This window comes from Miniopterus schreibersii (genome assembly GCF_964146895.1).
Source record: "Miniopterus schreibersii genome assembly, chromosome: 16".
NCBI lineage: Eukaryota > Metazoa > Chordata > Mammalia > Chiroptera > Miniopteridae > Miniopterus > Miniopterus schreibersii.
In genome coordinates, this window is record NC_138116.1 from 45747600 (window position 1) to 45774912 (window position 27313).

Sequence of the window (27313 nt, forward strand, 5' to 3'; positions counted from 1 at the left end):
GTGTCTGTATTGTACCATTTCTCTTGAGTGGCCGCAACAGTAGTTGCATCTTGAGTGTCATGAGAAATTGCCAGACTTTTTTCCAAAGTGGTTGTATCACTTTACACTCCCACCAACAATTTTGGGAGTTTGGTATTGTTAGTCTTTGCAGTCTTCTTTATTTTAGCCATTCTGATGTGTGCGAAGTCTCCTCTCACTGGCTTTAATTTGCATTTGCCTAGTGACTGATGGTGTGGAGCCTTTTTTGTACGCTCCTTGGCCATTAGGAAATCTACTTTTGTGAAGGGCCAGTTAAGTATTTTGTTGATTCATTTTTTTCTCGTTGATTAATTGGAATTCCTTCAATTGTTTGGTTATGTGTCCTTTGTCAGATATATTTATTGAGAAAATACTAAGAAATTTTATTTATTTTTTATTTTTAGCAAGAGTGTGTTGTATCATGGAGTTTGGAAAGAAAGGCTGAGCCATGATATACAGGCAGAGAGGAAGACTGCTGGGGTCAGAGTCGGGGTGGGGTGCGGAGGGGCTTGGCCTCAGCTGAGTCAGGGCCGGCTGTAATCCTGAGCACGCAAGATGTGGTCTTGTATGTGTGTCAGGTGATTTGTTTTAAAGAGCTTGAATGGGGCGAGGGGGCCGAAACAAGTGTCTGGGGATTCCATGAACAGGCTCTGCTGGCTCCCACTCTGAGTCTCTGTGTGTGCTGTTGACCAAATTATCACTTCCTTCAGGAAGCCTCCACCGATGCTCCTCAGCTCCTCAGCTAGCCTGGGTCCCGGGGCGTCCCTGGCAGGGCACAGTGCAAGCCAGGCCCAGGGTAAGAACCCAGGACCCTCCCTGTTTTTGACTCCCTTCTTTCTCTCCTATCTTTAAATGTCTATTAGCTTATTGGGGTCTTTGAACCTTGCAGAAATCCTTTGTGGAACAAGGCACTGTATCAATAAAAGAATAAAGCAGGCAATTACTGTTTGCTGAGTTGAATGGATTTGCTCTATCTCTCGGCTCCAAAGCTCGCTGGTCCTGGAGGAGATCTTGGAGAGGGGTTGCTGAATGAGTGTGTGCCCCTGAAGTTAGAAAGCAAAGCTGGGTCCCAACAGTCTTGGGGTAGATGGACACTGGGTGCTGAAAGCCTCCATGGCAGGGGCCTGGCAATTCCACATGGAGACCAGGTCATGTGCATATAGGATATCATTTATTCAGCCAATCAGTAATTCACTTAGCAAATATTTATTGAGCACCTACTGTGTGCCAGTCACTATTCTAGGGGGACACAACAGCAAACAAAGTGGACCAAATTTCTTGTCCTTCAGGAGATACATTCTAGGGGAGGGAGAAACAATGGGCAAAGAAGGAAGTAGATATATGGTTCATCTTAAGTGCCCCAGAGAGAGATTCAGCTGGGAGGGGTGTGGGATGGAGGTTTGAGACAGGGTGGCCGGGACTGACCTCAACTGATTGGTCTCTTTTTATGAAAGACTTAAGGAGGCGAGAGAGTGAGCCAAGAGATGTTGGAAGAAGAGCGGTGCAGGCAGAGAGAAGAGCCACTGCAAAGGCCCTGAGGTATGTTTAAAGAATACATGGAGGCCAGCACGGCTGGGCACAGTGAGCCAGGGAATAGGGGGTGAGGCTAAGGGACCTGAGGGCAGATTCAGGGCCCTCCCTGGCAACAGTGAGGCCTTCAACTTTTACTCTGAGCCGGGAGGGAGCCGTGGGACAGTTTTAAGCAGATTGAGGACATGACCTTAGTGGGGTTTTTTTGTTTGTTTAATATTGGAAAATCTCAAACATGTATGTAAATAGAGAGAACAAAAAAAATAAAGCCCAGCATATGCATCATGGCTGAGGTTTTGGTTTGTGTGTTTTTTAATTAAAAAAAAAATTAAGATAGCATCTATATACAGTAAGCACTATACTTTTCAGATTGTAGTTTTGACAAGTGTATACCCTCATGTAGCCAGCACCACACCCTGGTTGTAAAGCAGCTTTATCAGCCCTCTGCCCCGTGCCCCTTAACCCTCCCCACCCCACTGCCAACTTAACCTTCTGTCCTTGTCGGTTTGCCTTCTCCAGCATGTCATACAAATGGGATCATGGAGCATGTTGCCTTGCCTGCCTGCTTCCTTTGTTGGTGTGATGCCTTTGTGATTGGCCTGGGGTGCTGAGCAGTCTGTTCCATGGAATGGCGTGTCAGCCTATGTTTTGAAGATCCCTCTGCCTGCCACATGGGGGGGAGGACCATGAAGGGGAAATGCAAGAGGCAGGGGACCCCTGCACTAATCCAGATAAACAGTGACAACAATGACCAATGCCTATTGTCCTGAGCTCTTCAACTCTCACAGAAATGCCATGTGGATGGGTGCTATTGTCAGCCTCATTTTACAGATGAGGTTAAGTAATTTCCTTTGGCTACATGGCTGGCCAGTGGCAGAGTCAGATTCAAACCCAGCATCTTTCTGCTCTGTACCCAAGAGTGTGAGTCTCTGTAGGGCACCCCGAGGGGTTCCATGGACATTTGCAGATGTTCTGATCCACAGTGGTGGGGCCAGAGGCCACTGACTCCAGGGAGGCAGCCGAGCTTGGCCTTAGAATCCTAAAGGCCAACCTCAACTGCCACCACCACCAGGAGACCCTACCTTGTGTAGGTAGCTCACAGGGTTGGCACCCACTGACGCTATTGCCCTAGTGCAGGAGAGAGGAACTGAAGCTCTATAAGAAAAGGCGGTCCCAGTAAGTGGCAGATTGAGAATTTGAACCAGTCTGTCTCTTGAGCTTCACTCTTAGCACCTCAAATTCTAATCCCTGGGCCTTGATTTCCTCATCTGTGAAACAGAGTTAAGGGGCATGAATAACTTCATCAAGTGTCCTGAAAGGGGCATGAATAACTTCATCAAGTGTCCTGATGTTGGAGGCTGAAACCTGAGCAGGCCCTGCTGTGCACCCCCATGGTAGTCTCAGGCCCCCTCTGGCCCTCCCCTTCCTTCTCTCAGCCCCAGCCTTCCAGGACCTGGGCTCTGTCAGGTCTGGGTGGAACCAACGTGGGTGGGGTACGGTGGAACGCCTGCTCTGGCCACAAGCCCAACGTTCTTCCCATAAATGGAAACTGATCAAGAAGATAAAAGTCCCTAGTAAACTCCCCTCTGAAGCCCTGCCCTGTTCACAGTTTGGCTGTGTCCTTCTAGACATCTTCTTGCTCTTGCAGCTGCCCACCCATTTATTCGTCTCACTCGCTGGCTCGCTTGTCCAGTGTTAGCTGAGGAATTGCTGTGTATTCTAGACTCTGGGACACCGCAGGGAACAAGGCAGACAAAACCATTCACACGGAGCTTTTTACACACTGGTTTTCTTCCAACAAAAAAACGTAAGCATAGTCACTGTTTTGCAGTCTTTGTTTTTTCCACCTAACAATATACTGTCACTTTCCATTGTTAATCTATAGAAAACCACAGACTCATTCTTTAAGGGCTTTTGTTGTTGTTTAACCCCCATCCATGGAGATATATATATAAAATGTCTTTATTGACTGCAGAGAGAGGAAGGGAGAGGGAGAGAGAGAAATATCAGTGATGAGAGTCACTGACTGGCCGCCTCCTGCAAGTCCCCCCCCCCCCCGGGGGAGCAAGCCCACGACCCAGGCCTGTGCCCCGACTGGAAATCCAACCTCCATCTCCTGGATCCCAGGTCGACGCTCAACCCCTGAGCCAGCCAGGCAAGGACATTTTTTCCATTGATTTTTAGGGAGAGTGGAAGGGAGGCGGGGGGAGAGAGAGAGAGAGAATTATCTATGTGAGAGAGACACATCGATTGGTTGCCTCCCTCATGTGCCCTGACCACGGCCAGGAACACACCTGCAACCCAGGTGCATACCCTTGATCGGGACTTGAACCTGTGACCTTTCTGTACGTGGGCCGACACTCTAACCACAGAGCACACAGGCCAGGGCTCTTTAAGGATATTTTTAATTCAATTTTTGATTAGGTAATATAGTCACATTTCAAAAACGAAAGCAAAATATATATAGGCAGCCCTGGCTGGGTGGCTCAGTTGGTTGGAGTGTCGTCCCAGGCACCAAAAGGTCATGGGTTTGATTCCTGGTCAGGGCACATGTCCAGGTTGTGGGTTTGATCCCTGGTCAGGGTGCGTGCAGGAGGTAACTGACTGAGGTTTCTCTCTAAACTAAAAAAGAAAAAAAAAAGAAAAAAAGGTTAAAAAAATATGTAATACAGGCAACTGGGAACAATCTGCCTCAGACCCCTATCTTCCATCTGCCCCCTTCTCCCCACCACACAGAGATGAAGTCTTTTTACTTGTTTCTTATGAATGTTTCCAGTTTCCCACATATAAACCCAAGTAAGAACAAGGACATATTCTTTCTTCCCATTTTTAAACTGTAAGTCAGCATGTTACTCAAAAGTTAACCATAGCGCCCTGGCCTGTTTGGCTCCGTGGTTAGAGTGTCAGTCTGTGCACTGAAGGGCTCTCGGCTCGATTCCAGCTAAGGGCACCTACCTTGGTCGAAGACTCCACCCCTGACCCTGGTTGGGGCGTGTGCGGGAGGCAGGTAATTGATGTGCCTCTCACATCCGTCTTTCTCTCTCTCTCTCCCCCTTCCACTCTCTCTGAAAAGCAATGAAAAAAATACCCTCAGGCAAGGAGTAAACAAGAAAGTGAAGCACGTTGCCCACCAGGTGCCCTGGAGCTCTGCCCCTGCGGGCGCACTGCAGCCTCCTGCTCCTTTCCAGCCGCGTAGTCTTCCCTGAGTGGCTGCCACGGTGTCCGAGCAGAGGACTAGACGGCGCCGTTCCCTTTCATACACAGTCCTTCACTAATGGCTATTTGGATCATTTCTAAATGCAGCTGCTTTGTCTCAGCTGCCGATTCTTCTATCTTCAGGGTATAGTAATTATCTAGCCAGTTCCCTGTTGTTGAGCATGTAGGTCAATCTCCAATTTCCCATCACATGGGATTATGTTTATACATATCCACCTGCGTGGTTATCTTCTGAGAAAAGTTACACCAGCAGCAACACCTACTGAGTGTCCCTTCCAGGCCAGGTGCTGTGTAGAGTGCTCCGTGTGCATGACTTTGTTAATCCTCGCACCCACCCTGAGAAGCAGGGGTCATACAAATGAGGAGCTGGGCTTTGGAGAGACTGAGAACTGTCCTAAGTTCTCCTTGGTGGTGGATCATGGAGCCGGGATTCCAACCGGGGTGAGGTTAAATCCAGAGTCTGACGTCTGGGTGGAGGACAAGCCCCTGTGGCGGCCCTGACAGGGGCCTCCTGAAGGGGTGGGCGGGCATCCTCCCCAGAAGACCTGGAGGCCTTTGGAGATCATCGGGAGTAGATCGAGGGCTGAACCTACGTCACAGAGAGACAGGCAGGGTATCAGACAACAGGGAGCAGTGTGGGTGTGGCAAAGTGGAGATTAACCGCCTGTCCAAAGGGGGGGCTGCTGCTCACTCCAGCTGACTGTTCCATATTGGAGACCTGTTCTGGGTTCTCTGAACAGGAGCTATTTCAATAGGAGCTGGAAATAAAAGAATAAAGTGAGGTCTTCTGATATTGAAGTGATGGCAACTGATTAAAAAACACAATTATGTGTGTCTGCCACTAACTCTTCAATGGTTAGGGGAGAAAGAGAGAGGATCTGGCAAACTGTTAACAGTTGATGGGTCCAGATAAAGTTCATATGCATATTCATGGCAGGGTTTGGGCCATTTTTCTGGAGATCTAAATTTTTTCAAAATAAAAACTGAGGGAAAAAGAGATAAAATGAAACTGATTCAAAAAAATTTAGCCTATACGACATTTTGGAGCTGGTTGGGTACCTGAATGTGGACCATGTATTAGATGTCTGGAATTACTGCTTTTTCCTTCGGTAGGATAACCGTATCATGCTTACAAGGAGAAAGTCTTGTTCTCAGGCGATACATGCTGAAGGGTTAGGAGCAAAAGATTATGATGTCAGTAACTTACCTTAAACGATTCAGAAAACAATATATGTCTACATGGGGAGAGAGAGAAGCAGAGCGAGCGAGCAGAGGGGTCAAGTGTGGACGATGGCCGTCCCAGGCTTCAGTTGCTTATGTGCTTGAAATTTTTCATAATAAAAACTGGGGAAAAGGGTAGGGAGAAAGCAATCATGGGGTAAAACGAAATGTATGTGGGGGCTAGAAATGGCTCCGAGTTTGCCAGCTGTCATTTAGCCCAATTCACTCCCACTGCAAGATAGGGAAACTGAGGCCCAAAGCAAAGGAGAGTGTGCCCTTTTTCCCACTGGTTTACCTTCCGAATTTGTTCTCTTCACCCAGTGTGAGAGTGGGTGTTTGGGCTGGTGGGGATGAGACCGTAGTTAGCACTTGCCCCCTTTGGTTCCCCTCTTTCCTCACAGAGCTCAGTGAGGGCAGTTCTATTACAGGTCACATTACAGAGCTGGAGACTGAGGCCCAGAGAGGAGAAATGGGCTGAGCTGCACGAGTGGGGAGTGAAGCTGGTCCTCTGGGCCTCTCTCCTTCCCTTCTGTATCTAGAATGAGAACATGGTTTTGGAGTCCACAGGGCCGGCTCTGCTGCTGGCTTTGCTGTGTGAACCGGGGACTCACCTAACTTCTCTGAGGCTCCTGCCCCCTGCCCTGTACTCAGTCAGCACTATCACATGCCCCTCTGCCCTTGCAGCCCCTGGAATCTGAGCATCTCCAGCCACTGTACCCACCCAGGCAGCCCACAGGGCCCTAGGCCCTGCCTCCAACCCTCTCCCCAGCCCCAGCCCCACCTACTGGCTGCTCTCCCACAAGCCTCCCTGCAGGTCTGTGTCCCCTCCTGTTGGGGTTGCCGCCAGCCTTGGAGCCAGCGTGCCACCTTTCTGAGCCTCAGCTTCCTCTTCTGTAACAGCAGTAATGGCCCCAACTGTTTTGGGCTTTTTTTCTTAAACAGGCTTCCTTCGCCTTCCCCCAGCTTTAATAAGGTGTGATTTATATACAATAAAATTCACCCATTTAAATGTAAGTTTGATGATTTCCGACCGATGTATACAAATTTGTAATGATCACCACAAAAGCCACCTAGAACCTTTCGTTTTACTTTCAAATTTCCTTTATGCCCCTTTGCAGTTAATTCCCCCTTCCCCCAGCAGCAACCACTGACCTGTTTTGTGTAACTGTGGTTTTGCCTTTTCCAGAATGGCACACAAATGGACTTGTACTGAATGCTGCCTTTCAGTCTGGCTTCTTGGACTTGGCATAATGCACTTGAGACTTACCCACGTTGTTGCCTCTTTCTGTAGTTATTTCTTTTTTGTTGCTGAGAAGTATTCCACAGGTCAGTGTTCCACAATTGGTTTTTCAGATTCATAGACTTTCAAGTTCTTTGTTTTAGTTATAATGAGTAATTCTATAAATATTTGCATACAGGTTTTTTGGTGTGTTTTTTATTTCTCTTGGGAGGGGAAGGGCTGGGTTGTAGGTGGGTGTATATTTGATTTTATGAGACTAACAAGCTGCTTACCAGGGTGGTTGGCCATTTCGCATTACCACCAGCAATGTGAGAGTTCCAGCTTTTACATATCATGTCCCATGCTTAGAATTGTCAGTCTTTTTACTGTTAGCTCATTCTATAGGTGTGTAGTGGCCGCTCACCATGGTTTCCGTTTGCATTCCCCTAAAGGCTAATGAAGATAAGCTCACTTGCCATCCAGGATCTTCTTCTTCTTCAAATATATCTTTATTGATTTCAGGGAGAGAGGGAGAGGGGGGAGAGAGAGAGAGAAAGAGAAACATCAATGATGAGAGTCATTGACCGGCTGCCTCCTGCATGCACCCTGCTGGGGATCGGGCCTGCAACCCTGGCTTGTGCCCTGACCAGGAATCGGACCGTGATCTCCTGGATCCTAGGTCAATGCTCAACCACTGAGCCACTCCAGCCGGGCCGGATATCTTCTTTGGTGAGGTTTCTGTTAAGGTCTTTCGCACATTTAAAAAATTGGGTTATTTGTTTTCTTATGATTGAGTAGTAAAAATTCTTTGTATTCCAGGTATAAGCCTTTATCGGAGATGTGATTTGCAAATATTTTCTCTCCAAGTTGTTTTGAGAATTAAATAACATAATAAACACTCAGTGAGTGCTCTTATCATTATGATTCTTATTACTACTGTTATTTTATGACTCTGTTTTGTCATGTGGCTAGAAAAAGACCTCATGTCTCTCAGGCCAGAGCTCCCAGTGGCACCTGCCAGTGGAGGCTCCTTGGTGCCAAAAACCTGGCACTCGGGTCCTCTCTGTTGGAATTCCGAGGGAGACTCAGCCTCCACTGGAGCCCAGGATATCTCCCTGTTGTTTGTTGTTTGTAACTGTCATTTATAAAAACCAGCCAGCTGGCTTCAGCTGCTTGGCTGGGCCCAGAGGACTCTTTGGAGACGCCCCCTCCACCCTGCCCACAGGACAAAACCACACCCCTCCCATCTCCCAGCCAACACGATGGCCCCTGACGCTGGTTGTGCACAGACATGTCCCCTCATTCGAACTTCACCACACACCCAGTGTCTGATTCCCATTTGTCAGATGAGACAACTGGGGCTTGAAGTCCTACAGCCCAGAGGGGTGGCACAGGTTTTCTTGCATAGACATTATCATTTGAGCATACCCTCATTCAGCAAATGTTCACTCAGTTTGCACATATTGCCAGGCTGAGTAGAAAACAGCTGGAGGCACACGGTGACCATTTATTGAGCACCTAGTAGGTGCCAAGCACTGGGCTCTGCATGAAGTATCTCACTTGAGGGAGCAGCTCTTATGTCCCATTTTACAGGTGAGGAAACTGAGGCTTGGAGAGACCAAGTGACTCACTCAATAAATTAGTGGTAGAGCAGGATTTAAACCCAGGCATGCTGTCCTCTCAGCCTGAGTGCTTGACTGTGGGCCCAGCTCATGGTCTCTGCCTCTTCCGTGATGCCTGCCCAGACTGGGCAGTTCTGGGCACCCAGGCATGGCATGGTGCATCCTCACTGACCATCACAGCAGCCCAGTTTCAACCTCCATTCCCATCTCCCTTCAAATTCATTATGGCTCCCCATCTCTTCCCACCCTTATCCATGAGACAGTACTGCTTCTTGGACTACCCATCCCACTCCAGTATCACTCTATTATTTAAAATCTTCCCACTGGAAACAGGCTGACTCCGTCTGTTGGGGCTCCCTACGTGGAGGGTGACATGGCAAGATCTGTTTATATTAAGATGCCCTTTGCCCCAGCCACCTACCTTCTGGGACTGTCTTCCTCACACGTGTCACAAGTGTGGTAAATGATGTTTGCAGGAGGATATGCATTGTAAATGCAAAAGCCTGGAAGGCCTACCAGCAGGGGACCAGCTAAATGCATTGTGGGAGTCATTTGGTGGATTCTCTGTGGATGTGTAAAGGAAGCAGCTGCTCTCCAGGCACTGAAACAGAAGGACACAGGATCTAAGGGGGATGGTGAGTGGCCCTTCCCTTGTGTGTTTGGGTGAGACTGAACACCCCTGAGGGAAGGGCAGGCTGAAGCTTATCTTTCAGGGGAGCCCACATATCCAGTTCAAGACCCTAGCAGGCCACTGAGTTGGCCCAGATCCGGAGGCCTCCTTCTGCCCCAGGCCTCAGGAGTGGGCTGGTTTCACAGCATCAGGCACACTCTACTCCTCACCCTGACTCTTTAAAGTGAGTACCATTCAAACCTTCACTTTACAGAGAAGGAAACTGAGGCTCAGAGCAGTTCTGAAATCCCATAATTCACTTGGTGTCACACTCTAGTAAACAGAGGAACCAGAATTCAACCCAGAGGTTCTTAGTAGCCTGTTGTGGGATACTGGTATTCCACCCCCCAGGAGGCCCTGCAGCCTGGAGGTGCCTTCCTCTTGCACTGGATGACTGGGAAGCCAAAGATGCACCAGGCCTGGGCCTTTGGGCTCCCTACCCAGTGTGATGATGGCAGCACAGAGTTTTGGGGAGTCCAGAGAAAGCAATTCTAATTCCCCCTGCAGCAGGGGCTTCCTGGAGAGGTGGCTGGCACTCAGCCTAGAAAGATGAAGTACCCATCAAGCTCTTCAACTTAACATGTTCCCCACCGTGCTCACTATCTGCTCCCCACAGTTACTGCCTGCCTGGTGTTATCTTTGTAATTGGCATCCTTCTCCTGAGCTCGGAGGCTCCAAGCCTCCCCATTACTCTGGCCTCCTCCCTTGGCCTCCACCCTTTCCCACCATCCACTGAGGCTCTGAATCTTTTTCAGATCCTGTCCCCACCTTCCATCTCCACACTTGTCCCATCTGGACTTGCTCCAGCCTCCTCACTGGAGAAGATCCCTGCCCTAAGGGGCATGCTGACACACTGGAAAGTGTGGTAGGTGGCTCTGTGAATGGTCACTGTCTGCAATAGATTGCAGAAGGGACGTGGAGGTTTTAAATAATGGCTGCCTGTTCTCTGCCATTCCTCCCATTTCCAGGTGGGGTCTATGTTGCCTTCCCTTTAAACTGTGTGGGCTGCTTCAACCAACAGAGTAAGGCAGAGTAACAAAGTGTGGCTTCTAACATTTTATCAGCTAAAGGGTCAGCCTCCTTCTGCCTGGTTCTCTTAGGCCACCTGTGCTTGGTGTCCATCTGCCATGCAGTGAGGAACGCAGGGGCTACGTGCAGATGTCCAGTCCACAGGCCCAGCCAGGCCCAGCCTGCAGTCCTCCAGGCCCAGGTGCTGATGTGGGACAGAGGCAGAACACCCCTGCTATGTCCTGAGCATCGCAACACTCGGGTTTTTGCACTACTGAGTTTGGGAGAAGGGGCTGTAACCCAGCAGGAGGTAAGTAGACGGGGATTTTGTGACTTTGCCCACCTGTGATCATCATTCCTTTCTCAACACATGTCTGCTGCAACCTGTGAAGGGCTGGCTCAGAACTCGGCCCAGGGTCAAACCCTAGAGCCACTGTTTACCTCTCTCTAGTGAAACAATGGGGCTGGATTAGAACCAGAGAACATTGGCTGTGACCCTCTGCTTCCTCCAAACCACTACACACACCCAGCCCCTGACCACTGGAGTCTGGAGCCTTGGGTCACTAGATGGTATCAAGTCCCATGAGGATCTCAGTTTGGGTAATCCAGGAAGGCTGAATGTAAGAGGCAGGATATAAATTGTAAAGAACAGGCAAAGTTAAAAATAACCATGGCAGGCCTTGGCCAGGTAGCTCAGTCAATTAGAGTGTTGTCCCAATACACCAAGATTGTGAGTTCGATCCCCAGTCAGGGCACATACAAGAAGCAACCAATGGATGCATAAATAAGTGGTAAAGCAAATCGATATTTCTCTCTTTTTCTCCCTCTTCCAAACAAAAACAAAAACAAAAAAAACCAATAAAAAATAACCATGGGTTTAATTTGTTTATATTAAAATATTAAATTAACATTAATTGTGTTAATGAACTTTCTTAACATTAAAATAGTATATATTTAGTATATATTAAACATAACACATGGGTCTTACAGAAATATTTGACAGAAAAAGCATAAAGAAGATAAACACATTTCTTGTAATATCAATGCCCAGAAACCACATTGCTGACCTATTGGAGTCTTTCCTACATTTCTACTCTAGATCTTGGATCAAGCTGCAACTTTTAGCAAACTTTCCCAATGGCTCAAAGCAGAGACCAGATGGTAGAAAGAAGAGTTCCCATTAGTCGCAGATGAGGTCATGTTTGCTGCATGTGGCCCCTGAGGAGTGTGCTGGCTTGTGCCCTTCTTCTGGCCCCCTGCACAGCCCCCAAGGACCAGGTCATCCCAGCAGTTCCCCCTGCCATAGCCCAAATTCTGTCATTCACAGGACAGCCCTGTGGGACACACTTCTGAGTGTGCAATACAGAGCACCCTTCCTGCCATTTCTTGGCTCAATGATCCTCAAGCACAATGACCTCTGCTAACTTAAAAATGGAAGGGCCTTTGAAAGTGAGAGTCAACAAGCATTTACTGAGATCAATAAGAATAGCCACTGGGGATGAGGATGCTCTGATTCAGGCAGAATCTACAATTAATATTCTGATTAGGTGACAAAGGCAACGGGCATTTATGAGAAAGGACAGGACAATTACATCAGTGGAAGACATTTCTGATGGTGCAGATAACATAACACAGTGCTGTTAATTTTCAACAATGTTTTTAATTTTTGGTCCAGTAGTCATCATAACTGCTTTCTTGTTATCTTTGCAAACAGTTCTTTGGGACACAGTGTTTCCCTAGGCCCAGTGCAAAGGTTATTTTGCCATTTTAACATTGCAAGGTTTGAGGCGTAAGTGATGCAAGGCACTTTCTCTGTCATAGCGGCTCTTGCTCCATTTTAAAGTGACTCCTTTTATATTATTGGAAATCTATGCTTAGGAGGGCAAAGGAAGCCACTTGTCTAAGTGAGCCTGGGACACCATGACCACCTGCCCAACAGATGTCATGTCAGTCTGAGTGTGGGCACTAGGGGAGGAAATTAATTCCTTCACTGGTGGCTTCAAGTGTCCCCAGCAACCTGCCTTCCCCAGGGGACACATTTTTCTTTCCACCCAAGAATATTTGCAGTTCCCCAAGATCAACCTCTTCAGCACCACAAAGGGTCTGGAAACAGAACATTTGGGAGGATGGGATGGCTGGGCCTTTGTGGAGCAGGCTGGGGGTAGCAGTGCCCTCGGCCAGCTGGTCCCAAAGAGCTTTCTTTTGAGGAGACACAGCCTCTTTGCTCAGGGAGGTGGGAAATAGTGAAAAAAAAAATCGATATAAACAACAAGTGTTGGTGAGGGTGTGGAGAAAAGGGAAACCTCTAGCACTATTGGTGGGAATGCAGACGGGTGCAGCCACTGTGGAAAACAGTATGGAGGTTCCTCAAAAAATAAAAAATGGAGCTGCCTTTTCACCCAGTGATTCTACTTCTGGGTATTTATCTGAAGAAACCCAAAACACTAATTTGAAAAATACTGTATATGCACCCCTATGTTCACTGCAGCGTTATTTGCAATAGCCAAGATATGGAAGCAACCCGTGCTCATCAATAGAGAAGTGGATACAAACGAATGAAATCTTACCATTTGCTACAGCATGGATGGAGGGTCCCAAAGGAGCAGAGCACCCGTTCTACAAGCACAGAGAAGTTTGAAGAAAGGAATGCTCCCCAGTCCTCACTGAAAACCCCCGTTTGTTTTGTCTGCAGTATTGGACCTAGAGGATGTTATGCTAAATGAAATAATTTAGACAGAGAAAGACGGATACCATATGATTTCACTTATATGTGGAATATAAAGAGCAAAATAAACAAAATTGAAACAGACTCACAGACAGGGAGAACAGACTGATGACTGACAGAGGGGAGGCGGGTGGGGGCTGGGTGAAAATGGCGAAGGGATTAAGAAGTACAATTTGGTAGTCACAGGAAGTACAGTCAATAATATTCTAATATTTATGTATGGTGCCAGGTGGGTACTAGAAGTATCGAGGGAACACTTTGTACAGGATACGATTGTCTAACCACTATGCTGTACACCTGAAACTAAAACAAAATACTGTTAAATGTAGGCTGTAATTAAAAAATAAAAAAATTAAAAATCGAGTTTCTGCTAAAAAGTGTTGTGACAGTGCTCTGCAAGGTACCCTCTGACCCGGGGCTTACTTCCATCCACGTGGCTGCACGGCTCCAGCTGTCTCCCCGGCAGACCCCTCGGCCAGGGCCCGGGCGCGGAGGCTGCGCCCCAGCCCAGCGCAGGCCGCGCCGCGCCCCCCGCCCCGCCCCGCCCCGCCCCGCCCCGCGGGTGGGCACGTGCGCTCCCCGCCCGCCCCTAGCGGGGGAGGGGGGCGCAGGGCCGGGGCACTGGGGACCGGCCCGTGCTCTTTCCCTGGGTCGTGCGGCCGGCGGCCCGGAGCGCCCCGAGGGACCGAAGGTCCTCTGCAATGTCCCCTTCCCGTCTTTCGCAGCTCGGCCCCCGACCCCGCCCGCGCCACGCCCGCCTGGGCACACCAGCCTTTTAGTCTCTCCTTGGCCTTCCCTTTTATTACTATGAAGCAACGCTCGCTCGGAGTAACGGCCAAAGGCGCCACACGGCTCCCGACAGCGGCGAGAACAGCGGCGCCGCCCCGCCCCGCGCGTCCTTCCCTCCCGCCCCGGGCGCCCTGCTCCGCGCGGGGAGACGCAGCCCCTTCCCCAGGCCCCGCCCCGCCCCGCGCCTCCTTCCCTCCGACCCCGGGCGCCCTGCTCCGCGCGGGGAGACGCAGCCCCTTCCCCAGGCCCCGCCCCGCCCCGCGCCTCCTTCCCTTCGGCCCCGTGCGCCCTGCTCCGCGCGGGGAGACGCAGCCCCTTCCCCAGGCCCCGCCCGGCCGGCGCTCGCAGCCTCGCGCCTACGGCGCTGCTGACCCGGCTGCGCTGTGCATACTCTCCACTGCAGGAGTTACAAGTCGCCTGGTTTTCTCCCTGCATCCAGCTGGGCACCCCGGGTCCTTTCAACTGGAGCGTCGCGGCGCCGGGCCCCGGGGGGCGGTGGGCCCGACTCCCGCTCCTGGCCGCCGGCCGGCCCCCGCAATCCCGCCTCCCCCAGACCCGCGGCCGCGAGCCTGTGCGCTGCCCACTGGCTCTGCCCCTCCCACTGGACTCCACCCTCTACTCTGCTAAATTGGTTGCCATTTTTGTACTTATGTTCCAGCTTTGACAGTTTTGTAGATCTCTCTTGTCCCTGTCATTGACCTTCCTGTTCTTTGTGCTGTTCTGAGGTTGTGCCTTCATGTTTTAAAATATTACTGTCATTTTAGTGGGGATTTGGGAGGGAAAGGAGACAAATATCCCCGCTCAGTTCATGGTTAACTAGAAGCCCCCACTTCTCTCTGAGTACCTTCTGTGTGCCAGTCCCTACCCCCAGTTTCACATGGCTTTTGTCACCTAAGTCTGAGCTTAGAGGACACTTCTCCCAGGAAGGCCTCCTTAACCACCCTCATCTAATGGAGCCACCTGGAGCCTCTCTGCCACATCAGCCTTCTTGACATTTGTTCACAGCCCTTAGCTCTACTTGAAATTGTTTTATATGTTTACTTTCATTGATGTATTTGCCTTTCTCCCAGCCTCCCCCAGAAGATTTGCCATGTGGGGGCAAGACCTTGTATGTCTGTTCTTCACTCTACCCTTAGCACCTCACACAGTGTCAGGCAAAACACATGCTCAAGAATTCATGCTGAATGGCCGGATGAATTTCAGCTCAGGATTTCTAAGAGACAAACTTCAGCATAACCTAAGGAAGAAGCTGGGGATGGCCAGAGTTTCCTGAAAATGGAAGACACTGCCAGTGAGAAGGTCAGACCCTCATCCTGGGAGAGCTATAAGCTTAGGCCGATACTGGGATGCGCCCAGGTCTTGGAGTTAGCCTGGTCCACATGCAGTTCTACCTCTCCTCTTCCTGGTCCTATGATCTTGGGCAACACTGAGGTCCTGAGTTCTATTAACAAGCATGAGCCTTCTAGTAAAATGACCGATATGTAGTAGGCTGTTCCAACAATCTGGGCTAAAAGCCTGATTTCATCCTTCCGGGCAGTGGGACCTGTGCAAGCTGCTTGAAGCCTTGGGCCTCAGTTTCCTCATCTGAGATGAAGGTATAACCACACTGGCCTCATCAGGTCATGTCAAGTCTCAGGCTTGGAGAGCAACAGATGGCAATCAATGCCTGTACCCACCTCCTGGGCAGGAAGTGCCACACATGAGGACCAGAGTGGGGACAGCAGGCTCTGAGCTGGGGCTTCTGGGGTGCCCAGAGACCTGGGGCATCTGTGCAACTCTGCAGGATATGGGGCAGAACAGACCTGAGGGCTCCATCAGAAGCAAAGAGCTTGACATCTCTCTAGAAGGCAGCTTTATTTTGCTCAGAAGGGAAGCTTGTGTAGGAAAGGGCAGGGAAAACTGTCTCCATCTGACAGTTCGAATAATAGCTCTGTTATTACTAGTGGCCTCAAGACACCTCTCTGAGCCTCAGTTTTCCCATGTTTCTCACCTTGCTGGGGTGAAGTGAGCCTTCCCCCATTCTAGCTGTTCACTGAGCACCTGCTGTGTGCTGGGGAAACCTCAGTGACCAAAGCAAAGTCAACGCCCCCCTGTAGCTTGCATTGGAGTGAGTCCATGAGATGATGTGCTTTGAGGAATTAGCACATAGTAGATGCTCTAAAAATGGTACTTGCTGTTTTGCTAGTGGAGCCGTCTAATGTGTATGAATTCACCCTTTGATACTTGAGAGTGGTGACAATTTAAATAGAGCAGGTAAGCCCCACCCTCCCTTGTAGTTTTCTCCTTTCTGTGCTGTAACTTCAAAGCCTGACCCTGAATAAGAGGCTCCTGCTTCCCTCCAGCTCTTCAAGCGTAGCCTCTATGGCCCCAAAGCACTACCTCCAGCCAGCCTGATGCTGGGCCAGAAGCCCCAGCGCCTGCTTTGGAGTAGCACAGGTCTGATGGAGAGGCAGATGGGAATGCGGCCACTGGCAGAGCTGGGGCTCCTGACGAGGGGCTGGGTGGGGGTTCCAGGGAGAGTCTCTCCTCCTGGTTTCTAAGCTGGTCCTTTTTTTTTTTTTTTTTTAAATCCTTACCCAAGGACATGTTCATTGACTTTTGGGGGGGGGGGGGGAGAAACATCGATTGGCTGCCTTCTGCACATGCCCCGACCAGGGCCAGGGATTGACATGTAACTGAGGTATGTGTCCTGACCAGGAACAGAACCTGCGACCTTTTGGTGTACGGGATAACACTCCAACCAACTAAGCCACACCAAGCGGGGCAAAGCTGGCCCTTCTTAAAGGGGTGGGAATGAGTAGGTGGAGAATGCAGGGAAGGGCATTCCCAGCTGTGGGAACAGCCTTTGCAAAGAAAGGTCCAGGGAGGAGAGCTTGAGTTGGGAGTGGCTGGACTTGGGAGATGTCTGGGCAGTTCCCCACTTAGGGAGCTGTGGCAGGTTTTGGAGCTTGGCCAACCCTATTTTGGAAGGCTTTCTCAGGCTGCAGTGTGGAGAAACGGACCAGGAAGCACGGAGGAGGGGCAGAGAGGGTCGCTGATGCTGCTGAGCTCCCAAAACTGGCCACCAGAGGGCACAGTAGGTCAGCAGGCCATGGGGACCTCTGTCAGTGTCAGGATGTGTGCGGGCACAGCTGTGCATGTGGATTGTGTCTGTGAATGTACCTGAGCCTGTGTGGCCACTCCACATGACTGTACGTGCTTGTGTACTTCATTTGTTCATGAGTATGTGCATGTGTATTTGGGGTATGTGGACTTAGGTTTAAAAGAAGTCAGGTGGGGTTGGGACTATGCAAAGATGTGTGAATGAGCAAGAGTGCACAGAGGCGAGAACAGGGGCCTCAGCATCTCCCACAACTCCAGCTATACTGTTATTCCCCCATAAGCCATCCATCTCAGGGCATTTGCACATGCTGTTCCTCTGCCTGGCACGTGTCCCCCCAGACATCCTCATGACTTCTTCCTCAGGTCTAGGCTTATGTTACGTCCAGTGAGGTTTTTTCAGACCTCCCTCCTTAAAGTTACAGCTCCCACCCCAGACATACTCCATCCATGTCCCTTTCCCTCCTTTTCACCACAGTAATTATCATCCTCTGACAAAGACTATAATTTCATTTAGGCATTTTGCTTGTCTCGCTCACCCACTGGACCATTGCCTCCCGAGGGCAGGGAGTTGTGTCTGTCTTGTTCAGTGTTGTGCCCTCGAGCTAGGCACACAGTAAGTGCTCCATAAATAGTTGTTGAAAGAATGAATGAGTTAGCTTCCCCGATCCTGGGTTCAGACCAGCCTCTTTCCAGCCCTCTGTCTCCCCAGGTCCTGCCTACCTCAGCTCACACCCACATCATGACTTGGTCATACCCCTTTCCACCTGTGCCTCAGTTTCCCTGAGTCTAGAGAGAGGGATGTTTGGGACTTTTCTTCTAGGAGTCAGGGTAAAAGGCAGCTGTTGTGAGACTGTCAAATGCCCTTCCTGGTTTTTGAGTGGTTGTGGAGTTCCCCAGCCTCACTGTGCTAATTACAGGCAGAGGGAGGCAGAGACATATTGCTGCAACTAGCTAGGGAGAGAAAAAGGAGCTCTCCATGGTACTCCCTACTGGCCCTCGTGTGTGGCCCTTTCATCCTACAACCCTTTCCAGGGAGACTCTTGCTTCTCTGCATGATAAGCTCCTACTGATCCTTAAAGGTCCAGTCTCAAAGTCACCTCCTCTGAGGAGCCTTCCCTGACCTCGCCCAGCTGAACCTGGCATCTTCCTGGGATTCTTACTCATGCATCTGTTTATAGCACCCCACACAGAGTTTTGTAATTCTCGGGTTGTCTGTCAGGCTCCCTGACTAACCTTGTCAACATCTCCAACTGGAGGGCTTGTCTGAGTCATATGGGCGCCTGGGAGGCCAGCACAGGACTAGAGGCATTTCATCGATGTCTGTGGCATGCGTTGTCCTTCCTTTGTTTATTCCTCAAATATTTATTAGACACCTACTATGTGCTAGGCCCTGGGCTGTGTATCAGGAATGCAGCAGAGAATGAGTTGGCAAGATTCCTGCCCAGGAGGCGCCAATAGTCTAGAGGGAGAGACAGATTAAAAACATTCAAGAAAGGCACCGGTGGCACGAGTGTTGTGCAGAGAATTAAAACTGATCTGGGCATGACTGGGAAGGCCTCTTATGAGAGTTCATTTAAGAGGAAGCCTACAGCATGAAAGGGAACCAGTCCCAGGAATTATGGTGAGAGGGTAGGGGGGAAAGATGTTCTAGGCAGAGAGAATTGCAAGGGTTGAGGCTGTGAGGCAGTACCAGCATTGGTATGTTCAAGGGGCAGCACTAAGACCCTGAACATAGCAAGAGCAGAAAGGGCAAGGGGGAACATGGGAGGAACGGAAGCCTGATTGGTTGGCAGGGGCTTGAACCCAGAAAACACACTGGGCCAAGCTTGCAGTCCTGGTAGGGAGGTAGTTGCTCCTGGGTGCCCATTTTCAGATGGAAAAGCAGCAGGTTCTGAGAGGAAATGACTAGCCCAAGGTCACATAGCCCATTTGGGCCACTCCAGACACCCAGGAGTGGTAAGGCCAGGTTTCTTGTTCCTACAAGAAACACACTGGCCCACAGTGTGTTTACAAACATTTTCTGGGCATTTAGTGAATGCCAGGCCTTGATCCAGGCATTGCCAAGTCTGAGCTCATGAACCTATATCAGAGAGGCCTCATTGTCCCATGGGACAGGCACGGAGCTGTTCAGTGACTTCTAGTAAGTGGCAGAATTGACATTCGAACTTATACCTTTCTGAGTCCATTGCTCATGATTTCCACCCACTTCCTGGAAAGAGTAAGCAAGAGACACAGGAGAGAATAAAGATCATAAGGTCTCCCCCCCTTATCTTACCTGGTCCTCCCTATCACTGTATGGATGGGGGGGGCCATACAGGGATCACCCGTTTTACAAATGGGCAAGCAGAGGTCAGCACCCATGCTCCAAGCATTTCTAGCAGATGGTGGAATCTGCTTCCATCACATGAGGTCCCTGGCAGGCCACACACTCATGCCTGCCCTGAGGCAAAGGGCTGACCACTTAACCTTTGCCAGGTGCTTGTAGCTTCCAATCTAGTCACCTGACCCCAGCACCAGATTGATCAGTGGTTTCTTAAATCTACCAAGACTCCATGTGGGAGGAGAGGTGAGGATTGGCCCATCTGGCCATTACAGAGATAAGCAGACAGGTGTCAAGAGGGGAGGAGAGAACCAAAGGCCTAAGAGACAGCAAGGCTTGTCGGCTGGAGCAAAATACACTGAAATGCCATCTTCCTCCGAGACTGTCTCCCCATGTGTAGAATGGGGGACCGCAGCGACACAACTGTTAAAGACACACCTACTGGACTGTCGCGTGGCCCCCCAAGTTCCCCACGGCGCTCGGTGGGCGTTTAGAGCGGGCGCGGGCGGGCGCGACTCTGCTAAGCCTTCCAGGGCACTCTCACTTCCCGGCGTCCTCGAAAGCCCAGCGCCGTCCTCACCAGAAGCGCGGGGAGGCAGGGCCCGTAGGGCCGCTCTTTCCGCGGCGAAGGCGGAGCTCAGGGGCTCCTGACTTGCCCAGGGGCACCCCGGGCGAGAATCTGAGCTCTGGGGAGTGCTTCTCCCCCTCCGCAGCACCCTCCTTCCCGCTCCCCGCGCCCTGGCCCGGCCACCCTAGGAGATCTGGAGGTTTTTCAGATTACGCACCTGGGGTGGGTCCGCAAAGCGCAACGTCGGGGCGCAGCGGGCTGGGGACCCGCGGGCGCCACGCCACGTGTCGGGAGCGAGCCCGGCGGGCGTCCGGACGCGCGGCGTCGGGGGCGGGGCCGGCGCCCGGGGGCGGAGCCTGGCTGGCTCCCGGCTTCCGGGGTCGGGCGGGGCAGTGGGCGGAGCCGGGCCCTGGGCCCACGGAGGGCGGTGCCACGCTCCCCCCGGAAGGCCAGGCTGGCGTTTGATAGGCAGGGGACGCCGGAGACGGGGGGCCAATCGGCGCGCGTGGGCGGGGCCTGCGTCTCGCCCGCCCCCCGGCCGCCGGGGCCCCGCACAGTCTGGCTCCCGCGCCGCCGGGCTCCGCTCGTCCTCCCAGCCGCGGCCCGCGCTCCGCCCGCCGCCGCCCCCGCCGCGCCCGGGCTCCCTGGCCGCAGCCATGAGCGTGCTCCGCCCGGGCCGAGCCCGTCGCCCTCTAGATTAGGCCCGCCGCCGCCCGGGCCCGCCCGCACCATGGAGTCGCCCGCCCCGAGCCAGCCCGCTGGCCTACCCCAGTCCAAAGGTAGGGCCGCCCGCCGCCTTCCCGCGCCCGGTCCGGCCCGGGATGCGAACCCCGAGCCCTGGGACCCGCCCCGGCCCCGCCCGGGCCCGGGCCGTACCCCGGCGCCCTCCGGTGCCGGCCTGGGGTCTCCCTGCACCCCGATGAGGCCTGGGCTCTGCACCCAGGCCCAGACTCGGGCCGGGCCGCCTTCTGGTCGCCCCTCTGCAGGTCGGGAGCGTCCCGGCCTCCTCTAGGCCGGAGCTGCGCCCCGCACAGGGCCCTCGGCTGCACCCGGTGGGATCCCCCGGGTCCTGCACCCGGCCCCTCCACGCCTGGGCTCAGGGCTGTCCCCGGCCCTGATTTGACGGGCTCCGCCTTTGGGCCCCAGCGGCCCTCCCCGTGGGGGTCGCTGCTGCACCCCACCCGCACCCCGTGGGTCGCCCGGCTGCTCCAGCCCGAGCCCCCTTCCGCCTCTCCCCCAGCCCTCGCCCTCCTCGTGGGCCCTGCTCGCCGGTCCCTGGCCTCGCACCGCGCCCGGAACCCCGCCCCCGAGCCTCGCCGGCGCCCCCGGCCCGCCCTCCGCCGCCCCGGCCGTGGCGCGCGCTCCTGTCCGGGGCCCCGGCCGCGTCTCCAGGGGGCTGCTGCCGCCCGTCCCTGCCGTCCGCGGGCGCGGGCCGGCCGCGCAGGGGCTCGCTCTGCCTTCCCCAAGTAGCCAGTCTTCCTGGAAATTTTTGTGAGGTGGCAGCTGCGGCGGCAGCGGGATTTGTCATGCTGGGCGGGGGGGAGACTTGGAGGGTGAAAGGGTTTTTTTGTAGGAAGAGGAAAGGATGTTTTTGGCACGCCAGTCTCCGCAGGCTGGCTGTGGGGGAGATTTCCAAGCTAGCCCGAGCTGTAATGAATGGGCTGCTCACTTCGGCGGCCGAGGGCCCTGGGCTCTCCTTATCTGTAACTAGGAGTGACCGCACATGCCTTTTCTGTACTCTGGAGCATCACGTGAGATAGTGAATACTAAAGAGTTTTTAAGCACGAGTGGGTGATGAGATGAAGACCTCAGCGTGGTGCCTGCGCATAGTAGGTGCTTAGGAAGGGACGGTTGCTGTGCTGTCCTGTTACTATTGTTACCTTTTTTTTTTTTTTTGCTAGAAAGGGCTCAGCCATGTGGGGTCAAGGTCTTGCCTCTGCTTGGGTTGCAGCTGCAGAGTTGGAGGTGGGGAAGAGAGGGAACAGTGGGCACTTAGTGGGCCCCTAATTAGGGGTTGCCCTTACCTCTTTTTCTCTGGAGAGGCCCAGACAGTGGGAGGGTATGCAGAGTCCTGGAGAGGGGCTGTGGTGGCTGTGAGCTAGAGCCCAGCCGGAGGTGGGCAGGGCAATTACATCTTATGTAAGTGGGATGTAGGATCCCTGACCATTGCCCAACCATTGTGAGTAACTCAGGAGGCACTTGGGGGCGGGGTGGGGGGGTGGCTGGGGAGGGACTTGCACTGCACAGACCTTGTGGAGCTTGGGAACCAGGAAACCACTCTGGAGGACTGGGAGATCAGACACTTTTCTCCAGCCCCAGCGGGGTCTAGGCCTTGCTTGGTCAGTGCAGTGGGATGGGACTTAGGGCAGGTCCCTCAGTCTCTCTGTGACACTGTTTTCATGGGCAGAATGAAGAGGTTGGAAGCAGTGTTTGTTGTTTAAGGCCCTTTCAGATCTTCTAGGCAGGGAATGCCTCATCCAAATAAAAGTTAAAGTTGCAGAGGTGTGAAGGGAAAAAGCACTTTGGGGAGACACTGCTTGATCCCCCTGTGCTGTGTGACTTTAGTCCTGGCAGTGCCCTCCCTGAGCCTCTGTACAGAGATGAATTTCCAGTTTGTGAGTTCAGGTAACAGATGATGTTGGGTGGGTTAGATAGAGGGCCTTCCCCAGGGCCCAGGGGCCCTGTCAGCCTTTTTGGGGCCTGTGAAAGGATATGGTGGGGAAACCCCAGTGCCCCCTCACCAAACATTCCAAAAGCTCCTACTTAGCAAGCCTTTTTCCATGTGCCATGAGCTCTTCCATTTATTCCTCACAGCCCCATTTAGAGTTGAGGAACCTCTGAGACGGTCAGTGTCTCACCTGAGGTCATAGGTGTGACAGATGGAGCTTGGGTTCTACCTAGGACTGTGTGTCTCCAAAGACCTTCTCAGTGCTCCACTCTTCCTGTGCTGGGTGCTCGAGCTGAGTTGTTGGGACACTCCCCTCATCCCATACACCTGTGTCCAGTCGCTGCCTCCTCCAGTCCATGCCCAGTTTGGAGGACAGACTAAGACAAAGGTGGTGCCTCTTTTGTGCACAGCCCTTTACATTTGGCACATTTTACTCACTGGAGTCCTGCCCATTTGGCAGATGGCAAAACCGAGGTCAGATGTGATGTGTGTGGCTGGACAGAGTCCACAGAGCCGGGTGCTCACCTGTGTCCTCCCCATCCTGGGCACAGGGCCCTAGTGTGGTGCTCTTCTCTGGCTCCTCAAAGGAATTTGAACAAAGCAGGGTGTGATTGGCACTGGCCTTAAGGGAACTTTACCTTTGAGTTGCCTGCCGTGTGGTGGGTGCCCTGCCTTGTCTTCCGTGCCCCTGGCCTGAGGAGTTTTCCATGAGTGCACCAGGCCCACAGCCCTGCTGGCATTCCCTGGCTTCCTCCCTCACATGCCATCTTTGGCTGGGGTCAGAAGCCAAAGACAGTGGCATGGCCCTGGTTTGCTGCTCCAAGCTACATTTGTCCTTGGTGGCACCACACATATCCTGTCACTTCCCCCGCTGCACTGTGTGTGCCCCCATGTGGGTACTTCATGGTTGATCTTCATGTTGCTCCCGGCTGCCCAATGGTACACTGAGGCTGCAGGGATCTGTCTGTGTCCTGGCCCTGCTTGCCGTGGCCGCTGCCCCACCTCCAACCCCGTCCCTTTCCAGCTGTTGGAAAAACTTGAGGGTGGCACCTTGGGGACTTCCTCCACCCCTGGTGTGACGCACAGGAAACTATCAGCCAGCCTGTGGCCCAAGGCCTGAAGGGAGGGAGCAAAGTTCTCAGTTGCCTGTGTGGGGACAGAGCCAGGGCAGCGGGAAGCTTCCGGTGGGTGAGTCAGCGAGCACTGGGCACTGACTCACCCACTGAGCATGCCATCCTGCTGGCTGTTGCTTAAAGGGGTGATGGCCTGTCAGTTGGTGGGTAAGAAGGAAGACTATGAGCCCCAGCCTCACAGGTCAGCATCTGTCTCTGAGCTGGATAAGGGAGGTGGCCCCCTTCTTGGGCCTCAGACTGGGCTGGGTCCCTGTACCCTTCCTGGCCCTGTGCCAGCCCCGCCCAGGAGCTTCCTCTATTAGGCAAGTGCCCTGCTTCCTCTTGTTCATGGAGCAGGAGCAGGTGGTGGTGGCTCTTCACTGCCCTTGGCCCAGGGGCTCCTCAGGCTCAGACCCACGGCTGGGGACTCTGGGAGGCTGAGGAGCAAAGGTGGTGTAGGGTAGGAGGCCTGAGGTCGGAAAGGTGGGTATGGAGAGGTGAAGACTGTCTGCAGTCAAATCTCAGCTCAGCCCCTTTTGCTGCGTGACATGGGACACGTCGTGTCTTGTACATTCACTGTGCTCTGTCAATAACTTCAATCCCCTGGGCATGGCCTACTTTTCTGGTGAGAGTCCTCAGTTTCCTCTCCTGTGGAATGGGAATGGGGACCCCACCTGCCCATCTTGCTGGGTGTAGACATTCACTTCACTTTTTTTTTTTTAAACTACATCTTTATTGATTTCAGAGAGAGGAAAGGAGAGGGAAAGGGAGAGAGATAGAAACATCAATGATGAGAGAATCATTGATTGGCTGCCTCCTGCACGCCCCCTACTAGGGATCGAGCCTGCAACCCGGGCATGTGCCCTGACCGGGAATCGAACCCCGATCGCCTGGATCCTAGGTCGACGCTCAACTGCTGAGCCACACCTGGCCGGGCCACTTCACTCTTGCTCTGTGTCAGGTACTGGGCACAAGAAGACTGTCCTCTCCCTACCAAGAACCTGGAGGTGGGGGTGGAGCCTGAGCTTGGGGGTGTGAATGGGCTGCATTCAAGTTTTGATTTGTTCCACTACTTCCCGACTTCCTCAACTTCCTCACACGCCCTCTCTGATCCTGTCTCCATTCTGTAAAGTGGTAGTAAACCCCCTGCCTTGCAGGTGGTGGTAAAGATTCCAGATAGTGTTTGTCAGAGGAATGGCATCTGTTCTTATTTCCCTATTGTTGTGGTTATGGCAGTTGTTCACTGGTGGTGGAATAAACAAGACTGGGCCTTCTGATGATGGATTGGAAGCTCTGTGCCATGGGGATTGTCAGGCTGCAGAGTCCTATAATGCCAGCCAGAATGTACCAGGCTCTTTCCCACTGGTCCTCAAGCTGGAGCTGGGGGCTTCCATTGTCTCTTGGGCCTTCCTGGGGAAGGCCCATGGGGCACAGAGAGGACTGGGGGGCTACAGGTCTGCCTCTCCCAAAGCATCAAGGGGAGGTGTGGGATGGGGAATCAGGAGGATAGGAGCCTCCTAGGCTGGCGTCTCAGTTGGTAGAACTTCATTGGTGCCAGGCATAGTGCTAGCTGAGGGAATACAGGGGTGAGTGAGGAGCCCTGATTCTTAAGGAGCTCTGCCTGGGGAGCAGAAGGAGGCATTGGGAATAGTGGTTCCGAGTGTAGACCCAAGGCCAGGTGTGCCAGTCGACCTGAGGGGTGCAGGGTCTTAGCTACTGCAGGCTGACCTCGGGAGGGGGGCTGCGTTACCATTTCGTCCCAGAGGAAGGACACGGGAGTAGCATGGAGGACACCACGCAGAGAGCCCATCCCTGCTGGATGGGGTGATGAGGCAGGTGTGCCCTGAACTCAGCTCCTGACATTGGGGCTCGCAGCCTTGGGGCACTGCCCACGTAAGTCAGGCCTGCTTGCTCAGCTGCCCCATCAGTGGCCCTGGAAACCCCCAAAGGCTCTGTATTAAGGGCATGAAGAGCAGACAGTAGCTGTCTGGTAGGCCCCTTGCAGCTCACAGACACCAAGTCTGGGTCCACGCCAACTTCGAAGAGGGTCACCAGGCTCACCCTGAAGCATCTTTCCTACCCTATACCCCAGTCCCTGGCACAAGTCCCTGTCACCCTTCCCCCAGCCCTGAGGGTGTCTCTCTGGGGTGTCACATCTGAGCTGGCATTCCAGGAGCCACCCTGGCTTCTCAGTCCCTCTTCCAGCTGGTGCCTTGCCCCCAGTGGTTCTGTACCAGCCCTCCTGCCACATCTGGGTGGGGCCTGCACCCTGCTATGCTGACACACCCTGGCCGAGTCCCACCCCGAAGGTTGGGCTTTCTATTATTCCTTTTTAATTTTTTAAGTGTAAGTATATCTTGGACACCAAAAGAATATATAGAATGTACCTCTATATTTTATTTTACTATTTTATTTTATTTTATTTTTAAATATATCTTTATTGATTTCAGAGAGAGGAAAGGAGGGGGAGAGAGAGAGATAGAAACATCAGTGATGAGAGAGTCATTGATCAAGCCTGCAACCGGGCATGTGCCCTGCCGGGGAATTGAACCCCGATCGCCTGGACCCCAGGTCGACGCTCAACCGCTGAGCCACGCCCTGCCGGGCTGTACCTCTATATTTTAAAGAATAAAAATAAAATTAATTCTGTGTACCCAACACTCAGTTAAAGAAATCGAATGTTACTGTGCCCTGAAACCCCTGAAAGGTATCTCCTTAACAAGTGTCCTGACTTCTGTATTAATCGTTTCTTTATTTTTTTATTATTTATATCTATTTTTTAAAAATTGTATAAGAATTTATTTGATCCAAACTGATGACATATGTGGGGAGAAGCTCTCTGATGCTCTGGAGAATTACGGTTTGCAGCTTCTTTTATGCACCTGGGGTTAAGGAGGGGCTGTGAGGGTGATAACGCCAGGGTGGGGGAAGCAAGGTGGGGTTACATTACGGGATGGTTCAGATTGTGTGCTGTCTTGAAGGTGGTCTGCTTTAGAAGGGGGGATCTGGAAGGGGGCATTTCAAAAGTGTGTTAAGCTAGATACACAGAAACCCTGCACAGGGCCTGCTTATGGAAAAGATAAGTCTTTTGGTCAAAGAAGTTACATGCCTGGGGCATATTTATGACCAAGACACCCTGTGAAGTTACTTTCCATAGAACCCCTTTTTTAAGTCCACAGTTCCCCCTTTTGGTTGAATACTGCCTGTAGTCTCACAGCACTAGGAAGGTTCATTACTAGGAAGTCTTGGTATCGACCTTGTCTTGGCCGTTGGGGATGGGGCAGTACTGTGACCGTGGGATCGGAGTTGAGGCGAAGGCAAAAGCAACAGGACTCAGGGTCATTTCTGTCCTGTGAACTGTTGTGGCCGGGTTTTGCCATCTGTCTCATTTTCCTGTATTTGGCATCTAGCACAAGATTTACACATGTTCAATGATCATGACCAGTTGGACTATATAGAAAAACCCAAAGGACAAGTATAATTATTATGACAGTATTGTCAGCAGACAGGTGAAGAAAATCAAAC

At 52.3% G+C, this 27313-nt stretch overlaps 1 protein-coding gene and 2 long non-coding RNA genes across 10 annotated transcripts in view; 2 read left to right on the plus strand and 1 right to left on the minus strand.

The window, feature by feature from the left end:
• The first annotated feature begins 639 nt into the window (after nucleotides 1-639).
• Nucleotides 640-2153, plus strand: LOC308546790. Its single transcript, XR_013997397.1, has 3 exons — nucleotides 640-814; nucleotides 1473-1557; nucleotides 2068-2153. It is a non-coding gene; the product is annotated as an uncharacterized lncRNA (long non-coding RNA).
• Nucleotides 1885-20346, minus strand: LOC308546788. Of its 8 annotated transcripts, XR_013997393.1 has the most exons (8): nucleotides 20226-20330; nucleotides 18354-18579; nucleotides 13072-13219; nucleotides 9248-9427; nucleotides 7138-7711; nucleotides 6281-6520; nucleotides 5824-5929; nucleotides 1885-5522 (listed from the first exon to the last, which is right to left on the minus strand). It is a non-coding gene; the product is annotated as an uncharacterized lncRNA (long non-coding RNA). The 8 variants fall into 8 exon arrangements; XR_013997391.1 differs by lacking the exon at nucleotides 18354-18579; XR_013997392.1 differs by lacking the exon at nucleotides 13072-13219.
• Nucleotides 20347-20573: 227 nt separating this feature from the next.
• MAP2K3 (mitogen-activated protein kinase kinase 3) overlaps nucleotides 20574-27313 on the plus strand; it is a 31804-nt gene continuing 25064 nt past the window's right edge. Inside the window, exon 1 of the mRNA XM_081116156.1 lies at nucleotides 20574-20787. Within this exon, the coding sequence (XP_080972282.1) occupies nucleotides 20739-20787 (49 nt within the window). The 5' untranslated portion in view covers nucleotides 20574-20738. The remainder of the gene's footprint in view (nucleotides 20788-27313) is intronic.